Source organism: Eurytemora carolleeae, unplaced genomic scaffold, assembly GCF_000591075.1.
Source record: "Eurytemora carolleeae unplaced genomic scaffold, Eaff_2.0 scaffold25, whole genome shotgun sequence".
Classification (NCBI taxonomy): Eukaryota; Metazoa; Arthropoda; class Copepoda; order Calanoida; family Temoridae; genus Eurytemora; species Eurytemora carolleeae.
Window position 1 is genome coordinate 427722 of NW_019396037.1, and position 24463 is coordinate 452184.

General features: G+C 33.3%; 1 protein-coding gene and 2 long non-coding RNA genes across 3 annotated transcripts; 1 reads left to right on the forward strand and 2 right to left on the reverse strand.

Annotated features, from left to right (window-relative positions):
- Nucleotides 1-6469: 6469 nt before the first annotated feature.
- Nucleotides 6470-9955, reverse strand: LOC111699345 (uncharacterized). Its single transcript, XR_002764728.1, has 2 exons — nucleotides 9832-9955; nucleotides 6470-6576 (listed from the first exon to the last, which is right to left on the reverse strand). It is a non-coding gene; the product is annotated as an uncharacterized LOC111699345 (long non-coding RNA).
- Nucleotides 9956-13436: 3481 nt separating this feature from the next.
- On the reverse strand, nucleotides 13437-17255 carry LOC111699352 (uncharacterized). The gene is made up of 3 exons (XR_002764729.1): nucleotides 17195-17255; nucleotides 14255-14310; nucleotides 13437-13595 (listed from the first exon to the last, which is right to left on the reverse strand). It is a non-coding gene; the product is annotated as an uncharacterized LOC111699352 (long non-coding RNA).
- A 1160-nt stretch (nucleotides 17256-18415) lies between these two features.
- On the forward strand, nucleotides 18416-19073 carry LOC111699300 (protein TsetseEP-like; the record flags this gene model as incomplete). The annotated part of the gene is made up of 1 exon (XM_023469944.1): nucleotides 18416-19073. A coding segment is annotated over one exon (564 nt), but the record flags the coding sequence as incomplete, so codon positions are not given.
- Nucleotides 19074-24463: the final 5390 nt, after the last annotated feature.

A 24463-nucleotide genomic window follows, 5' to 3' on the forward strand; every position in this document is an offset into this window, starting at 1 on the left:
GTTTTCAATTTATTAGCTAAAAGGTCTGTAAAAAATATTAAGTTTTTGGGCATGCCTTTATCTAATTATCTATACGAGTATTCAATTATCTCTACATTTTACCACCCCCATGTTTCATTCCATGAATCATTTGTCATATTTGGACATCAAACATGAAATTTAGAGGGAGGGGGGGGGGGGGGAATTAACCCCCCCCCTGAACGTATCCTGGTTTTCAAGTACCTCAGCAGGGATGGATTAAGATAGCCCATAAACTTTTGTTTTTTAAACTACAGATCTAAAAATTACATTTTTGAAAAGCCCTTGAAAAATGGATTTAAAAAGAGGTGTGTTTATAGGGTTAATATAGTGTTTGATAAAATTTGCATCAGAGGGGGGAGGGGGGAGGTCATCCATATGACGGGCTCTGGAGATGAGATCTGCATTAATATTTATATTACCACCAGCGATTATTTACGGCTTGAGCTTTCGGATTCAAGCTGCATCTTATTTTCCACAGATTTGAGTTCAAAAAACCGGTTTAATATTCTATTTGGCAGATTTTCATGGCAGGAATTGGCGCATTCCGGGTTTTATGCGAAAAAGACACAACATAGAGCCTTATTCTCCACTAAAATCAACCAAGGTCGGTTTTATTTTAATTAGGCCTTACTTCTTAAGTTGAGCCGAAGATCTTGCAGCTGTCAATCACGTGACGCAAGCTGTCGTCAGAGTTGGATTTTAGATTGGGTTTTAAAGCTGGGCTTAAGCAATTACGGCTTGAGCCGAAGTTTTTAAATCGCGGACTCTGATCTATGAGTTACCGTAAAGTCAAATTGTTGAATGAAATCTATCCAGCGGCGAATTGTTTCTCCAGAATCTTTCATTGTAGACCAATGAAGTATTGTGGTGGAATCCGTCACGACATGAAAATGAATCATATTTTCGAATTATTCAACATCAGATGTTTACACTGTCAGGTCGAGAAGATATAAGGATTCGAAAATTAGAGGGATCATTGATTAGTCTGGCCATGTCGTTAGTGGCCATTTTTGAGTTGAGTATTTAAACTCTACAATGAAATATACAGTTTTCTTTTGGGTCAAAAGGAATTTCAAACACCGAAGAATGTTTAATGCAGACAGGGAGTGTAAAAACTAATTTGTGAGGAAATATTTTAGATTAGCTTACTTCGAAATTGTCTTGAGTTTTTCATTATATTTACATGAAAACATTAATGTATGTTTTTTGTACATGCCTCATCTATGTACGTAAATTGCAAACAATGATTATTGTTAAGATTTTATTTAGTAATAACGGGGACTAATAAAAATATTCATTTTAAATAATTTTAGAATAAATAAAATGCAAAGTGATTCAATTTAATTTTAAGTGACAATTCATTAATGAGTGACATGTCCGATTCACAACAGTGACGTCACATATTTCACGATCTAAAGATTTCCGAAATTTTTTTTTGAAACGAGGTTTTAAAAATTCGAATGAAAATATTTATTTCCTGGAAAATTTAAACTAATAATAATGCTCGATATTCACTTATATATATATATATATATATAAAAATCAGCAAAAAAAATCAAAGTGGAAATCTGCAGTAAATGTTTTCAAATATGCTAGAACTGCAGTTATGACTTCAAAAAGGCAATTAATTGATTTACATTTTTTAGAATTTTCTTTTGTCACAATTTAATTTGTTTATTCCTTAAATCCGAAGCAAACAAAATATTAATTTTGTTTTCTTAAACATCGATTTTCTCGGGTTTTTTTACTTACCCAGTGTATATATATATATATATATATTTGTCTCTGCATTTACTGAATATCTCAGACTTCTTGTATATATATTATATATATAAATATGTTATCTATAGCGAGCAAAACGGCTAGACCAAATTGGTTGATTTTTAAAAGAAACCCATGGGTACCCTGTGGGTAGCCCGTAACAAATTTTTTCCCTTAAAGTGTATCTAAAATGTCACGGGCAACGCCGGGTACTACAGCTAGTAAATTTATATTTTTTCAAAATTTACTACAGCTTGCATCATAGTATAGTACATTAAACCTTACCAACAATTACATTTGCATATCTACGGTAACAGTTCATGTAGATTTGCTTACAATTAATTACGTATGCAGCCCATGAAGGAATTGGTCGAATCATCAGCAGAAATCAGATATGTAGCCTGTCGGTAGGGTTACATTCTTAAGAAAGATTTTACTTTACATTTAAACATTTTTTTGGCCAAGCCCTCAGATAACGTTCAAACCCTGATAGATTTTTAATCTTTACTAATTATCTTTTGAGTTCATTGTTAATGATATTGTTAAATGCTTTAAAAAAGCAATGATGTTCCATCTATATATATATACTTTCCTTGCGTGTCCGTTTGTATCTAAGAAACGTCAAATAAAAAATATATATTCGTGGCAACGTACATATCCCCAGGGAAGTTCTCTGGACCTTAAAAATTGACAAATTTTTACCGGGTCATTTGTTTGACATTCAATAATTTTAAAAAAAGCTCCAATTTAAACAAAAAGCGCTAAAATTTGAGACGATTCAAAATGGCGACTTTCAGAACAGCAGTAAAATCTAAAATTGTCGCCAAGCGCCTTGATAGCCTATCCATAGACCTTTGTATTAAATATATCTAGAAAGTTTTAATTTTTGTATAATTTCTTATTATTCGAATTATTTGTCTGAAAGTGTTTAAGTATGTAAAATATTCTGTTTAACTCCATAGCAACATCTAAATGACGTAAATCCTACAGTTGCAAAAATGTTACAGATATCCTGTATATAGGTTAACTTATTTATATATCTGCTAACTTGAAAATTTCTAACGTAAAGAAAGTAAAAAAAAAGGAATTTTTATCCCATATTATTTTTTTCTAATTTTAAACTTTAAATCAATTATTTCTGTGAAAGATTCCCTAGTATTCTAAAAAGTTACGTTTAAAGATTTGTTTGTTTTGATCTCATATTACGGATTAATTAAAAAATGACGAATATTAATCCACTATTTCATATTAATTAATTATCTATAAATACAAAATGGTAATCTTCTCTCTGTCTGTTTGTTTGTCCAATAATAACTTTGGCATCCCCTGAAAGATTTGCCTGAAATTTTGGTTGGGGAATTCGGAAGACCTACGGGAATGTTATTAGCTTGGTTTTAAGATTCTAAGTTAAGTGAGTTGTAATGTACGAAAAAGCGCGGATAACTATGACTACCCTTAGCAACGCTGGGTTCCCAAGCTAGTCATTACACGCAGCTCTGCCCCTTTAGTAAAAGTAGATTCGACCTATTTGAAGCATAAAGTCGGACCGCGTCAACCTTGTTGCACCGGCAAGTCCTGTCCATAGAGCTAGGAACAGTACAAACTGGAACCGGGAAAGTTGACCCGGCTCGGAAATTCAAATGTACTACGGTTGTCCTTGATTAATAAGATTACTCTCATTTTTGCAGAAAACTCATTACTTAGCATTAAAGTAAAGTTCATCAGTACAAATAATAGACATAATAAACATATAATTTTATTAAGGATGGATAAAGGTTTCGATTTACAATTGGATTCGATTACAGTCATTTTTTAGTTTTTACAAAAAACAATATAATTTCTAATATATATGAATAAATCTACTTCTATTTGAAAATACTACATTGTTTTACACGGATACATTTTCTGATTTAGAAAAGCCTGACATTTTTTTAATTAGCTTTCATATAATTTCGAACTAAATATTTTGAAACATATTTACGAATATTAAGAATTAATTGTAATCTTAAACCCAGATACAAGCTGATAATCTTAAACCCAGATACAAGCTGATAATCTTAAACCCAGATAAGCTGATAATCTTAAACCAAGATACAAGTTGATAATCTTAATTCTAGATACAAGCTGATAATCTTAAACCCAGATACTATAGCTGATAATCTTAAACCCAGATAGTATAGCTGATAATTTTAAACCCAGATACAAGCTGATAATCTTAAACCCAGATACAAGCTGATAATCTTAAACCAAGATACTATAGCTGATAATCTTAAACCAAGATACAAGCTGATAATCTTAAACCCAGATACTATAGCTGATAATCTTAAACCTAGATACAAGTTGATAATCGTAAACCCAGATAAGCTGATAATTCTAATCCCAGCTGACAGTGTAGAATGTGTGTATATAGTTTGTAAAAAGCCTTAATGGGTATTTAACAACCCAATCTAGTGACACTGTGCTCAGTTTACTTATATAAGTGACAACTCTTTAAAACGATATTTTCTTTTGTTTATGAAATTAAATCAAACTGAAGAACCGACACATACTTCCCCTCTCAACCCAACATAAATATACAACGGAATTAAGCTGGGGGAGCCAGGTTTTTAGCAGCAAAACGGAGTCATCGGAGACCATCTTCACATGTTATTATTTGCTGAATTAATGTTTAAAGAATTGCATAAAAAGTGTTTTCTAATGACGTCCTATAATAAAGGCTCGAATCGCTTAGAGTAATCAGCAAATATACAAGAAAAAGAAATATCTGAATTATACATGCTTCGGGATTTGTGGAGGCAAAGTTTAAGCACTGTTTCATTTGTTTATATTAATTCGTTCTATTTGTTTTTATACATTCTCTAAACTTTGCAAAACTTGGGTAGCGCTATACTATACTACTCAACAATATTGGGTTAGATAACTTGGGTAGCGCCATACTATACTACTCAACAATATTGGGTTAGATAAATTGGGTAGCGCTATTCTACTCAACAATATTGGGTAGGATAACTTGGGTAGCACTATACTACTCAACAATATTGGGTTAGATAACTTGGGTAGCGCCATACTACTCAACAATATTGGGTTGGATAACTTGGGTAGCGCTATACCACTCAACAATATTGGGTTGGATAACTTGGGTAGCGCATACTACTCAACAATATTGGGTTAGATAACTTGGGTAGCGCTATACTACTCAACCATATTTGGTTTGATAACAAAATTGCGATCTTTTCAAATTTAAAATGTTTATCTACGCAGTTTACAATGTGCATGCTTGATGGTTTAAGATGAAATTTTGCTAAAATATTTGACTATTTATAATATTTTTAAGAAAATGAATTCTCTAGCATAACTAAAAATAATGTCTTGGTTTTAAATATTCACAATATGATATAACCTTCAAACTTTGATTTATAATTCATTGATCGATTACTCAGCTAGGGCGATTCTCACCCCTTTATTTGAAATATAGTGACATAATTTAAAATATCACCCCATTTGTTGACTGGCATGTTCAATTCACAACGTTACCCTTTAAACCTTTGACTGATGAAAGATAAAGTTATTCTTGTTTATCCGCTGTTTTATATTTAAACATGTGATTATCCAGAATTATTTGAAGTATGGATACAAGAGTACCGTTGTAAATCTATAAATGGGGGTTAAATAAGATTTAAGCAAAAATAGTTGATATTTAATAATATTTTTTATTTGCTTTGTATACAATGCACTTGAAACGACGATTTTTTCCGCTAGGTGTCTCTGCCACCTGGAATCATTCAGAGCATCGAGAGCAGATCCACCTGGCGGCCAACTAATCGGCGTTTTAAGTGCATTGTCTATAATAAAACAAGTAATTTTTTTGAGATATCAACTATAAACGAATGTGTCGAAAAATTATCGACGATTATAGGTTGTAACATCTGAATGATTTGGTTGGAATTAAATTGATTTTTTACGATCCGAGTCGAATGCTGCAACTTTCTGAACTTGTGTGGACGCTACGTTCTTTGGTATTCTAGTCGTTTTTAACAATTTTCTCCTTATAGACGCAATAGATAGAAGTAGCGATCCCCATAAATAATTTCTCGAACACTCCCTTTAAGTTAGAATATTAAAGTTATGCAAGTTCATGATACATCTTTTCAACACTCTTGTCTTATCTGTTAAATCTCTGAGTTATTCGCTGATTAAACATTTTAAGATTATACAAATCAGAAACGGGAATTGATAAAAAATTGAGGAAATTGAGTTTTGTCACAAAAATTGTAATTTCTTAAATAATAATTTTATCCAAGTTTTAAAAACAAAAATAAGATTGTATCATACTTCAAAAGCAGTTAAATAATTAATGGCCCTTTTAGATATATCTCAACAAGAAATCTGTACCAGCATTAAAAATTCATATTATCTCGAAATTTCAAAAGATTACAAAAAATCTTTCGAAAAATTTTGGTATTAAAATCTGCGTTGAATAAAAATCAGGAAAATTAATGAACATTTTTTCAAAAGTTCTAAATTAAAAAAGAATCGAAATTAATTTTTAGAAAGAACTCCGGGGAAAAGTTTTATCTCTGTTTGAACCTCTACTGACGGATTAGAGTTCTCTTCTCTTGGCTTCAGGGACTGCTCCAGGGAGCCGTTAGTACAGGACGAACTTGTCTCATCTCCGATAGAATTATCGGGTTCTCCGTCCCGGCTCTTGGTCTTCTTCCTTGTAGGCATGCTCGGTAGAACATTGGGATGAGGGTAGTTAGCAAACTTACACATTTTATGATGCCAGCACATATCCTAAACACACATTTTATATTGCCAGCATTCCTAAATATACATTTAATGATGCCAGCACATATCCTAAATACTCATTTTATATTGCCAGCACATATCCTAAACACACATTTTATATTGCCAGCACATATCCTAAACACACATTTAATAATGCCAGCAGATATCCTAAACACACATTTTATATTGCCATTTAATGATGCCAGCACATATCCTAAATACTCATTTTATATTGCCAGCACATATCCTAAACACACATTTTATATTGCCAGCACATATCCTAAACACACATTTAATAATGCCAGCAGATATCCTAAACACACATTTTATATTGCCAGCACATATCCTAAATATACATTTAATGATGCCAGCACATACCCTAAATTCTCATTTTATATTGCCAGCACATATCCTAAATACACATTTAATGATACTAGCACATACCCTAAATACACATTTCATATTGCCAGCACATATCCTAAACACACATTTTATATGGCCAGCTCATACCCTAAATACACAGTTAATGATGCTAGCACATACCCTAAATACTCATTTTATATTGCCAGCACATATCCTACTTACACATTTTATGATGCCAGCACATGTCCTAAATACACGCAGGTTTAATCAAATTATTTCTCAACAAGATTCCGTCAACTTAAAGGAATTCAGTCTTAATTTTCTTAAATATTTCAACCAATGATTTATGATAGAATAAATAATCTAAGTTTGAAATATTTACGGTTTACGCCATCAAGTCATGCAATTAAATATGAATTAGTTAGATGTTTGGAATTTGTGGCCTTTAAAGGGAGTGTTCGCGAAAAATGAAAGGGGGCATAAGACTTACGGCGAAAAATAAGCGCTTTTGATCGCTACTAATCTTAATTCTATCTGTTGCGTCAATAAGGAGAAAATTGTTAAAAACGACTCATACCTAAGAACGTAGCGTCCATGCAAATTCAGAAAGTTGCAACATTCAACTCGGATCGTAAAATAATCAATTTAATTATAGACAAATCATTCAGATATTAAAACCAATAGTCATCGATTATTTTTCTAGTTTTGATTTTGTTTTTTTTAAATAATATTTCGCTGGAGCTGGATTTTCGAACATTCCTGGAAAATATGAAAATGACGTTCTTCGGTAAGAGTCGTTTTTAACCGTTTTCTCCAATTATAGACAGAACAGATAGAAGTAATATTAGTAGCGATCAAAAGCGCTTATTTTTCGCTGTAGGCATATACACCCTTTCATTTTTCGTGAACACTTCCTTTCAGTAAAATATCAATACAATTCAATTTCCAATTCAATTCAACAAAATAGATCAGCAAGAAAATGCCCAATAGTATGTCCATTCCTAGCAGAAAAGCGACACGATTTGTTATTCACAAAAGAGATCAGAGCCTTATCACAGTAACATGCCCCTGTATAAATGGGGGGTCACTTAAAATTACCTCTGCAGTCCTTTAAAGTATGAACCCTAATGTTTTAGATTTTATCTTTTGAATTTATTCTAATGTTTGAGAAGAAAACATATAAAACTTGTGAAAAACAAGAGTATATTACATGTTAACATCAAGATCTAAATCTGTTTCAATTTGCATTAGAATTTTTCTACTTTATGCAAACTTTCTCCTCATCTCGACATTTTATACAATTTTAGAATAGAAATAAAAATGCGGGCTTAATCCAACATAAAAACTGCAGCTGTTACGTAATAGTACTTTAGGGTGTTTGTAAACATGTTGAATTCATCTGATTTTCACAAAGATTTATAGTTATAACGGAAAATCATTGTTTGTAAAGTGAAAGTCATAAAGTCTATGTGAAATGATCATTGGTCAATTATGAAACCAGCCTATTTCATAATTTGGTTTTCTTTTAACATTAATTTTAGATTTTATATAAAATGATGTTCCATGGCCCAAAAGGTGTTATAGCGCAAATATGTGAAGTACACCTGCAGTATGGAAACAGTACAACAAAATGGCCTTTTTACACTTTTTTTCTAGTAAATTCCACTCTAATATATATTCTATTCTCTTTGGATTTTCAATCATAAGTCATGAATCTCGGGATCAAGCAATGATCTCCATCTTATTCAGATCTACGGATACATTTATGATACTCTTGGATATCCCGTGATAATAATACCTTGGAGGGATAACTTCAAGCATGTATTGATCCATAAATTAAAAAGTGCCCACATTGGATATCGACAACGACATCAAGCGTTTGAGATAAACCGTATCGGATGACAGATAATTTGGACGCTTAAAAAATATTTAAAGAATTACTTGAGCTAAATAGTAAGCATTAGAATGTAAAAAATTAACCAAAATATCAATTTTTGGAACCCTCATGCACCACCATACATTTTTCGTTCCTTTGCTCAAATTCACTTACATTTTTGTATTTTCAACGGATCTTTTAAATTGGCAAAATAAAATTTTACTTAAAAGGGGTTAACTTGTTTTTTATTGTAAAAACCTGTAATTAAAATATTCTTAAGTTTGTTTCAATTGTCACAGATTAGGATTCCACAAAGAATTTAGCACATTTTAAATTAACATTGCTGCCAGGAGTGAATTTGAGAAAAATTGAGAAAATATAATTTAGGAAATCTGGGAAACTAAATACGTTTGAAATATGAAAAATAAACAAAATATTAACGGCCACAAACTCAAATTTTCCAATCCCTTTATCTTTGCAACCCAATGTCGCAGACCTTAGATATTTTAAACTCTGAATTCTGTTAGATGAAATAGTGTGTGTTTTAAATGTCAAAGGTTTCCACCATCAAGTTTTAAAGAGAATATTTTAATTTAACTCATGTATGCCGAGTCCATTAGTGCCTGATCAGGGCTCAGTCATGGTGTCTATTCTGAACCAGTAGAAATAGTATGGCGGCAACATCTATTTTTCTATATCTCTCATTATCCAATTAGATATACGAATCCTTTAATCGGCGCTATCAATAAATGGAAATATTTACTTCTACTGAAACTTTAGTGATTTGTAACATGAACGATTAGTACCTCTTGGAAATACTGAATTAATAAGATAAATAGCTGGAAATGGTTAACAGTGCATACTGAGTTTCAGTAACAGACACTGTATTGATGTTTATGCTGACCACTGTACTAAAACAAAGTTTTGATATTCATATCCTATTCCATGAGTTGCATGGTTCTCATGTGCATGAATGATTCTGTTTTTAAGCTGAAAATGGAATGAATTTTATAAACTGTTACCTTTACTGAAAATATAGCAGTACATCCATGGTGTTCAAATTGACATGAGATGGGACGGAACCTACACAGTGTCTCATGCTGCAGCCGGGAGTCAAGGAAAACAAACTCAGTACACCCTCGACTCCTAGATATATAAGGGGATTAAGTCTTTGCCACAAACTCAAATTATAATCCCTTTATTTTTGCAACCTGATGGTGTAACCATTTGATATTTTAAACTTAGATTATTTGATCTAACGGAATTCATAGTTTGAAATATCTAAGGTTTAAGACAAATATTTTTAAGTGGGCCTCAAAGTAACATGCAAAAAATTCTTTACACTGATAAGTTGTTGATTTATACATTTAAAAATGATTACTGTAGTCTCTAAAATAAAATAGAAAGGCCTGAAAATTTAGCCCAAACATGGAAAATATTTCTCCGGCCAACTTATTGTTCACATTTGAGACTTAAATCAGAATATCATTTCAAGAAATTTGTCTTTTTCACTTTATTCGAGTGACCACTTTTATACCAAAAGGGATTTTGATTTTACATTTTTGACCCAAAAAAAATAACTACAAGTTAGTAATTGATCAAGCTTGAAATATTTTATCGAAGCAATATTTTTATTTTTTAATGTAAAATAAAATTTGTTTTTTTTCCGCATGATGAAAACTAAAACTTGAAATAATATCATTTTATTTCATGGAAATTGTTTTTAAAGCTAGGACGGACAATAGACATTTTGACTTGTTTCTAAACATTTTACAACGAAATCTAATCTAATTTAGACCCTCTACTTATAATAGGAGTTGTAATGCGATAAAAAAAGAAAATAATAATAATTAAAGTTTTCAAAGTTGCATTTTTACTAGAGTAGAGTGTAAAAAAAACTTTTGCTTAGAGTCAAATTGTTGGAAACGTATCTGAAACGTATCTGAAACAGGACGTGATGAAGAATATAGAATCTTGGACGTGGAAGGACAGAGAAACATGGACGTGATGAAAGATAGAGAAACAAGAGAAAAGAGAAAAATCGACATGAAGAAGGATAGTGAAGCATGGACGTAATGAAGGATAGAGAAACATGGACGTGATTGAAGGAGGGAAACATGGACGTGATGAAGGATAGGAAAACAGGAACCTGATTAGGGATAGTGAAACATAGACGTGATGAAGGATAAAAAAACAAGGACGTGATTAAGAATAGGAAAACTAGGACGTGATGAAGAATATAGAATCTTGGACGTGGAAGGATAGAGAAACATGGACGTGATTAAGGATAGAGAAACATGGACGTGATGAAGGATAGGAAAACAGGAACCTGATTAGGGATAGTGAAACATGGACGTGATGAAGGATAAAAAACAAGGACGTGATTAAGAATAGGATTACTAGGACGTGATGAAGAATATAGAATCTTGGACGTGGAAGGATAGAGAAACATGGACGTGATTATGGATAAAGAAACATGGACGTGATGAAGGATAGAGAAACAAGGACATGTTGAAGGATAGAGAAACAAGGACGTGAAAAAGAAAAGAGAAAAATCGACGTGATGAAGGATAGAGAAACATGGACTTGATGAAGGATAGAGAAACAAGGACGTGATGATAAGGACGTGATGATGGAAAGGGAAACAATGAAGTGATGAAGAATAGAGAAACAATGACGTGATGATTGATAGAGAAACAAGGACGTGATGAAGGAAAGGGAAAAAAGGGCGTGATGAAGAATAGAAAAACATGGACGTACTTGAAGGAGGGAAACAAGGACGTGATGAAGGATAGGAAAACAGGAACCTGTTAGGGATAGTGAAAGATGGACGTGATGAAAGATAGAGAAACTTGGACGTGGAAGGATAGAGAAACATGGACGTGATAAAAGATAGAGAATTAAGGAAATGATGAAGGATAAAGAAACATGGATGTGATGAAAGATAGAGAAACATAGACGTAATAGGAGGTATGAAAAACAAGGACGTGATGAAGTATAGAGGAGTAGGGAAAACGTACCAACCGTCAAATGTTTAAAATAAGTTATATTTTGAAAATGGAAAATTTAAAAATAATTTTGAAAAAAATAAAGATATTTACAATTAACTATATAGATACTACAGTTTAATTTGATATTTGAAAATTTTAATCCCTGACTATGACAAAAAGCATCAAATAGTGTAAATGCAAATGTATCATATATTGCCCTGGAATTCTGAATAATAAATCGGCTTTTTCTCCGGCCACAGTTCTCTTTGAAAAGTAAGACTAATGCCAATGAATATCTAATAGGCTATTTAGTTTACCCTCAAAATACCTAAATAAGTGAACAGTCCCTTTAATGGATTAGAAAATGAAATGGCAAATAAAAAAAAAGTAAGAGTTGAGTCGTGAATATTAGGAAACAGATAGTAAATATTCTCTACAGTCCCTCTGAAGTCGCATTCTATGCGGCTAACCTTGTATGTAATGTTTGAGGATAATGTTAAAAAAAGGTCGGACTGCATCAGAAATAAAACTTATTTGAACAATTTAAGAAGTAGGCCTGACATTTTGGGATATTTGAACAAGCAGAAATTGAAATCTTTAACATTTCATACAGAATACTTCTTTTAATTAATTGCTCCTTAAATAAGGTTTAAAAAATGAATAATCTGAGAAATTTTGAATGAAAAGGATTATAATTACGTTAACACTTTCATTGGGATTGCCTTTTTATTTTCAATTAAATCTTAACTTAAAAAAAAATATGCTGTACTTTTAAAATACAATTATAGCATTGAGTCCGTCAACCTAATAGATTTAATCATTATGTAGTGAACACCTCTCAAGCTATCCCATTTTACTCTTGAACTAGGTTTAAAATATGATCTTTTATTTTTCTTAAAGGAATAGATCGCTAAATAAATAACAGATTAAGTTCTAAATCTGCGACCATTCCCTTTAAACTTGTTGAGCAAGGTGACTCCATATTTGTTGTTTTTGAAAAATAAATGTGATGTTGTCCCACTCGGTCGGATATGATATCTTTAATCTTTAAACACTTTCAGTTCCCCTGCAGGCAAGTTGAGAAAGGGTAGGGGGAATCTCATAAACTTGCAGGAAGAGGTTTCTAGTCCTTTTCTATCCGAATCTATTCCCCATATTTTCCCTATTATTGGACTAACGTTTTTTGTTGTCTTAAATATTTTTTCTTAAAAAAGAGGATTGAAAGTTTTGTAGAATTCACATAAACTATCAAGTCTACTAATTTCCAGTTGCTAGAGACATATTGGCAGGGGAAGTTAAGCACCTGGGCACTAACATTTCAGTAGAAGTAAATATTTCAATTGCTGATATAAGGACTTATCTCTAATTGGATACTGAGCTAGATAGAAAGATAGATGTTACCTCCATGCAATTTCTATTGGTTCAGAATAGACAACAAACACATGGCTGAACCCTGATTGGATCAGACGCTAATGGACTTGGCATACTAGAGTGTGCAGGTTGGAAAGAAAAAGAAATATGGAAAACAAAAAAGAAAAATCGAAGATTGGAGATAGTAATGGGTTATTAGCTTCTAAATGAAATATATGTTGGCTGATAATAATACTTTGATTAGTTAAATATTAGAATTTATCTTATCACGATACCGTTGGTTGAGGACTGTTCCTTTTTCTTAGCGGAGCCTCGTAGGATCGGGAGAACATCTGGAGTTTCTGAATCTTGGTTCTCATCCTCGTCCTCCCTACTCGTCCTGCTCTCCTCTCTGCTGGTCCTACGGTCTTGTTTACCCAGCATTCCTAGTGCATTTGTAGTTGGGTAATTTCCCAAAGACCTTTTCTTATGTGGCAACTTCCCAAGTGACAATTTCCCAAGTAGCAACTTTCCAAGTGTTCAATTTCCCAAGCGGCAACTTCCCATGCAATGGATAGGTTAGGTCTTCCAAAGCGCCGCAGGCTGCAATGATGGCCGAGTGCCGCGGCCGAACACTACAACTAACAGGCTCGGGGGGCCTAGCGCTGGGGCCAGAACAGACTTGGGAAGTTGCCGCTTGGTAAATTGCACGTTTGGGAAGTTGTCACTTGGGATGATTTCCCTGGGGAAGTTGTGGCTTGAGAAAATGCCTTTGGGAAAGTACCTAACATTGGGTTGATAATCGTTTCTAAAACTTAAAATAAAACTTTCAATATTTCAAAACAGTACGCTGTTAAAGTTTGCATTTCTTAAAAATTTGCAATACTTTTATTCTAAAAAAAATTATGTGCATTAATTTGGTTCAATTTTTTGCACATATTTTCTCTCGGGGCTAAAATTTGTTATATTGTAAGAAAATCAAATGTTTAGAATAAACAATTAAAAAAAATTGCTCTTACACTCATGCCGAATATTGACCTTGAAAGAAAATACAAAGAAAAAGAAGCAAATACAAACCAACTTATTGCACATGACTTAGCTATACCTAGCAGCTTGGTCGAGTTACTTCGTTTAGTCTTCTTCACATCAGTCATTCTCAATCTGATAAATTAGAGATTTTTAATCTTTTTCTCAATCTGATAAATTAGAGATTTTTAATCTTTTTCTCAATCTGATAAATTAGACATTTTTAGTCTTTTTCTCAATCTGATAAATTAGACATTTTTAGTCTTTTTCTCAATCTGATAAATTAGACATTTTTAGTCTTTTTCTCAATCTGATAAATTAGACATTTTTAGTCTATTGCGAAAAGGAATTGAGTTTTGGTCACAACCTAATCCCTATATCTTTGCAGCCTGATCGTATAAACCTGGGACATTTCTAACTTAGATCATTAGATCTAACAGAGCGCAAAGTTTGAAATATCTAAGGTGTACGACATTGGGTTGCAAAGGTATAAGAATCATATTCTATATTTCTATAGAAAGTCAGAGTTTGTGGAAATGCAATTCCTTTCATATCAAATTTTTAATTGGAAGGCAATTTTGAATCCATTCGACCTGAAACGAGTACCATTAAGGGACTTTAAAATTAGAGTTGGGCATCGATATAAACCAGAACCATTTTTCAAATTGTTCGTTAATTAACGATTGAGTTTACATCGTTCAGACTTATATATTTTGGCAGAGTCAATGTTTTTTTAAAAAGTAAACTAAGAGAAAATAATTGAAGCCTCCTGAAGCATCACATATGTATGAAACTAATCTGTTACTAAAATTATAATGATTATTTGAATTGCGAGTAAATAAAAATCTATAAAATCAATAAAAAAATCAATAAAAATCTGAACTATTTTCTATTATGACTTGATTTAAGATTTTGGCATTCTTTATAATGTTGATGAAGTTTTAAAATTACATGCAATGATTATAAATCTACAAAAATGATGAATAATATTTAAAGAAATATATAAATTATAAATTTATGGAAACATTTTGAAATAAGATATATTTAGAGCCCATTCAAGTGCAGGCTCTGATGTAATTGGTTTAAAAAATGTTTAATAATGTTTATTAATGATTGATAATGTTTAATAATGTTTAATAATATTTTTGAGAAACGGATTAGTAAGACGAAAACAGGTCTAATTATGTCTAGCCTGAGAAATTTAAAATAATCAGGGTGCTTCGCGCTCGCGCCCATTTTCTATTTCAACTTTTAAGGAATTGAGACTTTGCCCCAAACTCAAATTTTCTAATCCCTATGTCTTTGCAAACTGATGGTGTAAACTTTTGAAATTTCAAACTTAGATTATTTTATCTGACAAAATTCGTTGTTTGAAATATCTGTAAGGTCTACGATATTGGGTTCCAATGATAAAGCTATTAACAAATTAGATTTTGTGGCAAAAACTCAACTATTTCCTCAATCTTTTAGCAATTCTCTTTGAAAAAACAATAAAATTTGTTGAAAACTTACAACTTTTTTCTGTGGATTTTCAAAATTTTACAAAATTCTAAATTTTTTTGAGACTGTAATTCTGAGCGTTCATAAACCTTTCCTAGGGTCATGTGAGGTCCCAAATATAATTTTAGCCTTATCGCACCCCGGACTAACCATAGTTAGAGGCATTCGGTTTCTTCTATTTTGGTTTATATTTTAACAATCTTTAAACTTTGTTTGTTTAATACTTTAATTCAAAACGTATATGCCGGCAAAAAAGTATTTAAGAAAGAAGGCTGAAAAATTATGTTTAATAGGAGAAATTGGAGTCGAAAGTCATAGCTTTCTGGAATATTGACAGAACCATTAAATCCACGTGATCGGTTCAGCCGTTTTGACGTATATTGGATACAAACAAACAGACAAGCAAAGTATATAGATAGTTAGATGAATTAGTATAGTTAACTGGTTGAATTGGATTAAGACTTTCGAAATGTTCCACAATAACAGTAGCTATGAAAAGTAAAGCAATAAATTGAAATGTTCCACAATAACAGTAGCTATGAAAAGTAAAGCAATAAATTGAAATGTTCCACAATAACAGTAGCTATGAAAAGTAAAGCAATAAATTGAAATGTTCCACAATAACAGTAGCTATGAAAAGTAAAGCAATAAATTGAAATGTTCCACAATAACAGTAGCTATGAAAAGTAAAGCAATAAATTGAAATGTTCCACAATAACAGTAGCTATGAAAAGTAAAGCAATAAATTGAAATGTTCCACAATAACAGTAGCTATGAAAAGTAAAGCAATAAATTGAAATGGGCCGTCCTTCTGTTAAAATATTCTCTGAAGATCTATAAAATCAAAAAAATCTAAAAATTCAATCAACTTGATTTTACAACGCTCTGACATCACAGATTTCTTTTCCTATGTTTATAAAATTCTGAAAGAGAACATACAGATTTTTCCAAGAAACCCTGAAGTGATGATTTAACAGACAAACTTTCTTCTTTGAAGGCGGGGGAAATTTTGTGAAGGGGTATCACAGATAGATATACAAGTAAATTGAAGGATTGGGGGGGGGGGGGGGGTATATCAAATTGAAAGTTGAGAACTAGGTTTAAATCAACATTTAACAGTTGAACCGGTTTTTGGGGGATTATCTTTAATGATGAGAATTCTGTCCAAAAATTGATGAATGTTAAAGAGACTGTAAGCGCAATTTCATGTAACCCTCCATACAACGATACCCTAGAAGCCCTAATCTGATAAATAATGTGGAAATATTTTCGACTTTCTGGGTTTAAAAGTGCTTAATTTTGATAATTCCTACATGATTTCCTTCAGTAGAAATGCACAAGTCACTTTTGCAGAGAAAACACAATTGAAAATAATGAGTTTTCGAAATTATAAACATTGAAATCTAGGTGATCAGACAATTTTTGTAAATCAGGCATTGCCATCTTTGCATGGAAAGTCAATTGAAATTAAGCTTACCGTCCCTTAGAGGTTTAAGCTTGTTCTGTGATTTGATTATACCTTTTATGTCACTATACCACTAATCATCAAGACAAGGCTTCTGAAAAACACATTTTATCTAAAGAGAATAAATACACTTTAATAAAATATGTAATATTTTTTTTAATGTGTTGTTTTTGTCTGAATAAAGTACGCAACTAGACAATGGTAAATTAAGGAAAACTTTATGTAAAATATTTTTTTTATATTTTACATAATTTAACCTTAAATTAAAAATTAACCTAAAGTATTATTTAACACCTTTTTCAAAATAATATGATTATTCGCAATTCTACAATTCTACAGGGAAGTTATGGGAATTTTACAAAAACTTCGCAGACCGGTTGGTTATTTTACGTAATTGTCCCAAGGGACGTAAAGTAACTTATCGTCCCTATATTAGGGGAGTCGTAGGTAAAAAGGCGGTAAAATAACTAAACTTATTCCCAATAACAAAATTAAACCTTATTCAATACATAATTAAACCTGTACTTAAATATAAATCTGAACTGTAATATAACTAAGCCTATACTTAAACATAAACCTGAACTGTAGTATAGCAAAACCTTTATTTAAACATAAACCAGAACTGTAGTATAACTAAGCCTATACTTAAATATAAACCTGAACTGTAATATAACTAAACCTATACTTAAACATAAACCTGAACTGTAACATAACTAAACTTATACTTAACATAAACCTGAACTGTAATATAACTAAACCTATACTGAAACATAAACCTAATCCTCTAAAAAAATTAAGAACATAAACATCAGGACCAGATTTAATGAATAGTAAGAAATAGATAGCTGATCTACGTAGTTCAACCACTAATCCTGTACGCTAGTTCAAATATTAGGTTGTAAAGATATAAGGATAAAAAATTATAGTGTGATTTGATGAAATATGAGCGTAAGCTGAACCAAAACCAACCATGAACCTTATCGAACTGGTGTATAGTCCTAAAGGTTTGCATATCTTACATAGGTTGTAATAATTGAATAGTGAGAAACAATTGAACTAGGTATGACTAGTAAAACTAATCCTCCGACATTAGGAAACCTAACCATATTATATCCTAAACCTAAACTGGATTTAGACGAAACCTGGTTTTGTAGAAGAGAGCTAGATGGAGAAATACCTGGAGAAGTTGTCCATTGGAAAAATTACCTCGGAAAAGTTCCTGAAATCTAAACTTTAAAATAAACCTGAAACTGAATTAAAACCTTAAGATGATGAAAACCTGACCCTGACCCTGAACCTGAATCTAAACCTGAATCTATCCCTGACCCTGAACCTGAATCTAGACATGAATCTATCCCTGACCCTGAACCTGAATCTAGACCTGAATCTATCCCTGACCCTAAACCTGAATCTAGACCTGAATCTATCCTAGACCCTGAACCTGAATCTAAACCTGAATCTATCTCTGACCCTAAACCTGAATCTAGACCTGAATCTATCCATGACCCTGACCCTGAACCTGAATCTAAACCTGAATCTATCCCTGACCCTGAACCTGAATCTAAACCTGAATCTATCCCTGACCCTGAACCTGAATCTAAACCTGAATCTATCCCTGACCCTAAACCTGAATCTAGACCTGAATCGATCCTAGACCCTGAACCTGAATCTAGACCTGAATCTATCCCTGACCCTAAACCTGAATCTAGACCTGAATCTATCCATGACCCTGACCCTGAACCTGAATCTAGACCTGAATCTATCCCTGACCCTGAACCTAACCTTGAACCTGAACCTGAACCTAAACCTAAAAATGCACCTGAGATGATGAACAGCTGAACCTGAGCCGTGAACCCTAAAACTGAACCATGATCCTAAGCCTGTTGTTAAACCTACACCTGGCCCTGAGCCTGACTATGAACCTTGAATAATATCTAAACCTAAACCTTGATATGTACCCCTGCGAGGACGGATATTCTGAAACTGCCAGACAAGCGTAAACACCAGCTTTCTCGGTCAGCCTCTCTGACCCCCCCTCCCATCTTCCCTGTATGCATATACAAAATAATCATTTCTAGGGGAAAATGTTTTGCAAAATGTACGAAAAGTGAACTGCCATAATTTCAGTAGGTTTTCCTTAATTTAGGTTGATGACAATAACAGATACATTCTGTAAACAAATATTTTATCAGAAACTGTAGACGCAATTTCTATACATACGGGATCCCTCATTTAAAGAGTGACTTGTCTACTCACAATGATATCCTTTAAACCTGAGTAACAAGAGATATTATCGTTTTCTAACTAAAAAAGTGTTGAATTCTGTTAATTTGCATCAATGTCTTTACAAAATAAATCTGCAAGTTCCCTTAAAAAGAAACCAGGATTGAAACTGTTCACTATTTAGCATGAAGGATATCTATTTAATTTATCCTGAATCAGAGAAAGGTTTACATGGTATCGATGTAGATCAGAAATGCCACTCTGTACTTGAAGGCCCACTTGTAAATACATTTTACACTATATTAAAGGGACTGTAAAGCGTAATTTCAAATGTAAAGATTTTCATTTTTTAAATAAAATTAAATCGAATTTATTTTTAGGATTCATGTAAAAAAGTGAGTAAACTTTGAATTAGAAAAATTAAACTGATATATAATTGAATACTACGTTAGAAAACACAAACATACAGCTGCTTAAATAAAATGTAGAGTACAATTTATGCTAACAGTCCCTTGTTTATATATTTGGTTATACTAGAAAATATTATTGTCAGTTTAGGAGCAATATGTAGAAAATATTATTGTCAGTTTATGAGCAATATGTAGAAAATATTATTGTCAGTTTAGGAGCAATATGTAGAAAATATTATTGTCAGTTTAGGAGCAATATGTAGAAAAGTTTGAACCTGATATTTCTGTTTATCAGTTTTATATTGAAATTTTTTTTTAAATGTGAGAATATTTGCACGTTGCAGAGGCGTTTTCAGGAGGGGCTATGGGGGCTCTGCCCCCCCTTGGTCAGTGAAATTGGGCCCTAACGGACGTGCTAAGATCCCCCTAGACAGAAACAATTTTATGAGCCCCCCCTACCCCTGGCAAATTCTTGAATACGCCCCTGGCACGTTGCATAAATCACGTTAAACTAAGGTAAATTGAAAGTATAATTGAAATCTTAGATGTTTTCAATATTAAATTCTTCTTTTATTAAAGCGTTATTAAAGGGAGTGGTCGCGAAAAATGAAAGGGGGTATAGGCTTAATTAATACCCCCTTTCATTTTTCGCGAACACTCCCTTTAAAAGATATTGTAGTACATAATAAGATAAACCTGCTAATCTCATACTTGTACCTAAAACACATACTACACAGACTGCTCATACACTCTACCTGGATAGGATGAGCAGGCCTATAGTGTCCTGGCACGCCATGTTCCATGTAATGTTTTTTGACTGACATCTCACGGCCATTTGTTGCATTCAGGGGTTAAGTTTTACAACTTTTAAATAAATACTCCAATTTATTTTAAACATAAAACATAATGTCTATTTTTAAAGATTTTGCATTTCCTATTCAAAGGATTCTTAAATATCCCTGAATACAGTTGTCTCCTGATTGGTCGTGTACAGTACTTGTACACAATAGAAGATGTTGTGAAAAATATCGCATTGCATAGGTGTTAAGCGATCTCTGTAACTCTCTTATCTCTGTCGTAAAATCAAAACTAGAAAAGCTTCTAGGTCACATAATTGCACCATTAATATTGAATAAAGAAACTGAGTTGTTGGCATAAACTTAAATTTTCTAATCCTGATATTTTTGCAACCTGATGGTTTGATATTTCAAACGTAGACTATTTACCTCTACGAAATTGAGAAGTAACGACGTAAGGATTGGAAAATTGGAGATTGTGGCGAGTTATCAGTTCCTTTAATCTTCTCCTTCTATCTAATTTGTTGTGATGTAGATAAGCATACCAACGGTATTTAGTAGTAATAAAAGCAAACGTTAAAGAACGAGAGCACGAAGCGCTTTTGCAGAATAATGATTGAAACATAACCCTATATAGTCTACAATGATAGTTTCGGAAACAATAAAGTAGAATATCTTTCCTTGATTTATTCGTTCCTCTTTCTGTTACAGATCTATTTGTGATCAGAAAACGATTCTGAAAGTGCGAGGGCATCGATACCTAAATACCTAATTACCGAAATACCTAAATACACAAACACACCAAAATTTTGTACGCTCAGCAGTTAAGAGCGCTAGCTACAAATCCTTAAATTTATACTGCATTGCTGTTTTAACCTTTGCATTTTTATGTCAAAAACAAGTTTTTTCTTCATTACTTCTCTCCAACCTTCCATTCTTTCATCTCCTTCTCCCCCCCCCTTCCATTCCTTCCTCTCCTTCTCCCCCACCTTCCAAAGACAACAATGCAGTACGGTTAAGAGAGCAATTCAGTACGGAAATTTAAGGATTTGTAGCTAGGGTTCCTTTCTGCTGTAGGTAGCTAGGGTTCCTTTCTGCTGTAGGTAGCTAGGGTTCCTATCTGCTGTAGGTAGCTAGGGTTCCTTTCTGTTGTAGGTAGCTATGGTTCCTATCTGCTGTAGGTTGCTATGGTTCCTATCTGCTGTAGCTAGGGTTCCTATCTGCTGTAGGTAGCTAGGGTTCCTATCTGCTGTATGTAGCTAGGGTTCCTATCTGCTGTAGCTAGGGTTCCTATCTGCTGTAGGTAGCTAGGTTTCCTATCTGCTGTAGCTAGGGTTCCTATCTGCTGTAAGCTAGCTAGGGTTCCTTTCTGCTGTAGGTAGCTAGGGTTCCTATCTGCTGTAGGCTAACTAGGGTTCCTTTCTGCTGTAGGTAGCTAGGGTTTCTATCTGCTGTAGGTAGCTAGGGTTCCTATCTGCTGTAGCTAGGGTTCCTATCTGCTGTAGGTAGCTAGGATTCCTATCTGCTGTAGCTAGGGTTCCTATCTACTGTAGGTAGCTAGGGTTCCTATCTGCTGTAGACTAGCTAGGGTTCCTATCTGCTGTAGGTAGCTAGGGTTCCTATTTGCTGTAGGCTAGCTAGGGTTCCTATCTGCTGTAGCTAGGGTTCCTATCTGCTGTAGGCTAGCTAGGGTTCCTATCTGCTGTAGTCTAGCTAGGGTACCTATCTGCTGTAGGCTAGCTAGGGTTCCTTTCTGCTGTAGGATAGCTAGGGTTCCTATCTGCTGTAGCTAGGGTTCCCATCTGCTGTAGCTAGGGTTCCTATCTGCTGTAGGCTAGCTAGGGTTCCTATCTGCTGTAGCTAGGGTTCCTATCTGCTGTAGGCTAGTTAGGGTTCCTATCTGCTGTAGGCTAGCTAGGGTTCCTATCTGCTGTAGCTAGGGATCCTATCTGCTGTAGGCTAGCTAGGGTTCCTATCTGCTGTAGCTAGGGTTCCTATCTGCTTTAGCTAGGGTTCCTATCTGCTGTAGCTAGGGTTCCTATCTGCTGTAGCTAGGGTTCCTATCTGCTGTAGCTAGGGTTCCTATCTGCTGTAGGCTAGCTAGCTAGGGTTCCTATCTGCTGTAGCTAGGGTTCCTATCTGCTTTAGCTAGGGTTCCTATATGCTGTAGGCTAGCTAGGGTTCCTGTCTGCTGTGCGTACAAAATTTGGGTGTTTTTGTGTACTTAGGTAATTTTGGTATCGATGCGTGCGAGGGACTCCGAATATTTTTAAATTTTTATTTACTGCACACAATTGAAAGAATAAAATATTTTTTTTCTTCACTGCCGAGCAGATAAAACATAATTATAAATGGAACGCAGTAAATCCACAAACCTTCAACAGATGATTTGAAAAGTAAATTTTCTACTTCATTTCAATAACTTATAAAAATAAAATATAAAGAGAATTATTTGGAATTATCTGAGGAGTTGTATTTTTCTTCTTTGGTTCAAAAAAGTGAGTAACAAAAGTACACTTGTTTGAAATTCTTACGTATAAGTGGATGGACTTTTTAGGGAAAGTTAAGTTGCAAGACAAAGCTGGGTTCCATATTGATCTATAGTTAGCAATAAGCATCATGCTCACATAAACTTTCCTAGGGTACTGTCCAGTTTTGCCTGATTAAAGTCAGCTTGTATATGTATGTGTATGTATACAGCATGCTCTAGCTCCTTTACAGTCGTCCCTATACATGAAATCAACCGTTGTTAACAGTAAACTAGGTTGATGTGAGAAATCTTCCAGACTTTTGCGGACACTTTTTTTAATGCTTCATTTACAAGTGTTTTAGAAGAAGAATATTAAATATCAAGTATTTTTATTCCTGTAGTTTTCATTTTTAATGTTTAAAGTCAAAGTGTTATTAACTCAGAACTAAAACCATTTTCGTAGTTTTACCGAGTTAACCAACCAACATTTGAGGCGAATCGGTCAAGGAATTCATGAGTTATTAATAAATTAAATGAATTGCAAATGTAATGAATACAAGATTATCAAAATGTTTGTTTTTCTATGAAGGAATCAACCAATGTATTTTTGGAACACAATTCACAAATAAGCAAATTTAAGTCACCCAGCACATTTATTTATAGGAACACATGCAGTCTAATGTATTATGGAACCCTGTCTAATGAATTATGGAACCCTGTCTAATGAATTATGGAACCCTGTCTACTGAATTATGGAACTCTATCTAATGAATTATGGAACACTATCTAATGAATTATGAAACCCTGTCTAATGAATTATGAAACCCTGTCTAATGAATTATGGAACCCTGTCTAATAAATTATGGAACCCTATCTTATGAATTATGGAACCCTGTCTAATGAATTATGGAACCCTGTCTAATAAATTATGAAACCCTGTCTAATGAATTATGGAACCCTGTCTAATGAATCATGGAACCCCATCTAATAATAAAGGAACCCGTTCAATGAATTATGGAACCCTGTCCAATGATTAAAGGAACCTTGTCTAGTGAATAAAGAAACCCTGTTCAATGAATTACAGAACCATGTCTGATAATTAAAGGAACCCTGTCTAATGAATTAAAGGAACCCTGTCTAATGAATTATGGAACCCTGTCTACTGAATTATGGAATCATGTCTAATGAATTATGGAACCTTGTCTAATGAATTATGGAACCCTGTCTAATGAATTATGGAACCCTGTCTACTGAATTATGGAACCCTGTCTAATGAATTATGGAACCCTGTCTAATGAACTATGGAACTCTGTCAAATAAATGAAGGAACCCCTTCTAATGAATTGTGGAACCCTATCAAATAAATTATGAACCTCTGTCTGTAGTAAATGCCTTACTCTTTAAACTTCGTACAGAACTGCAT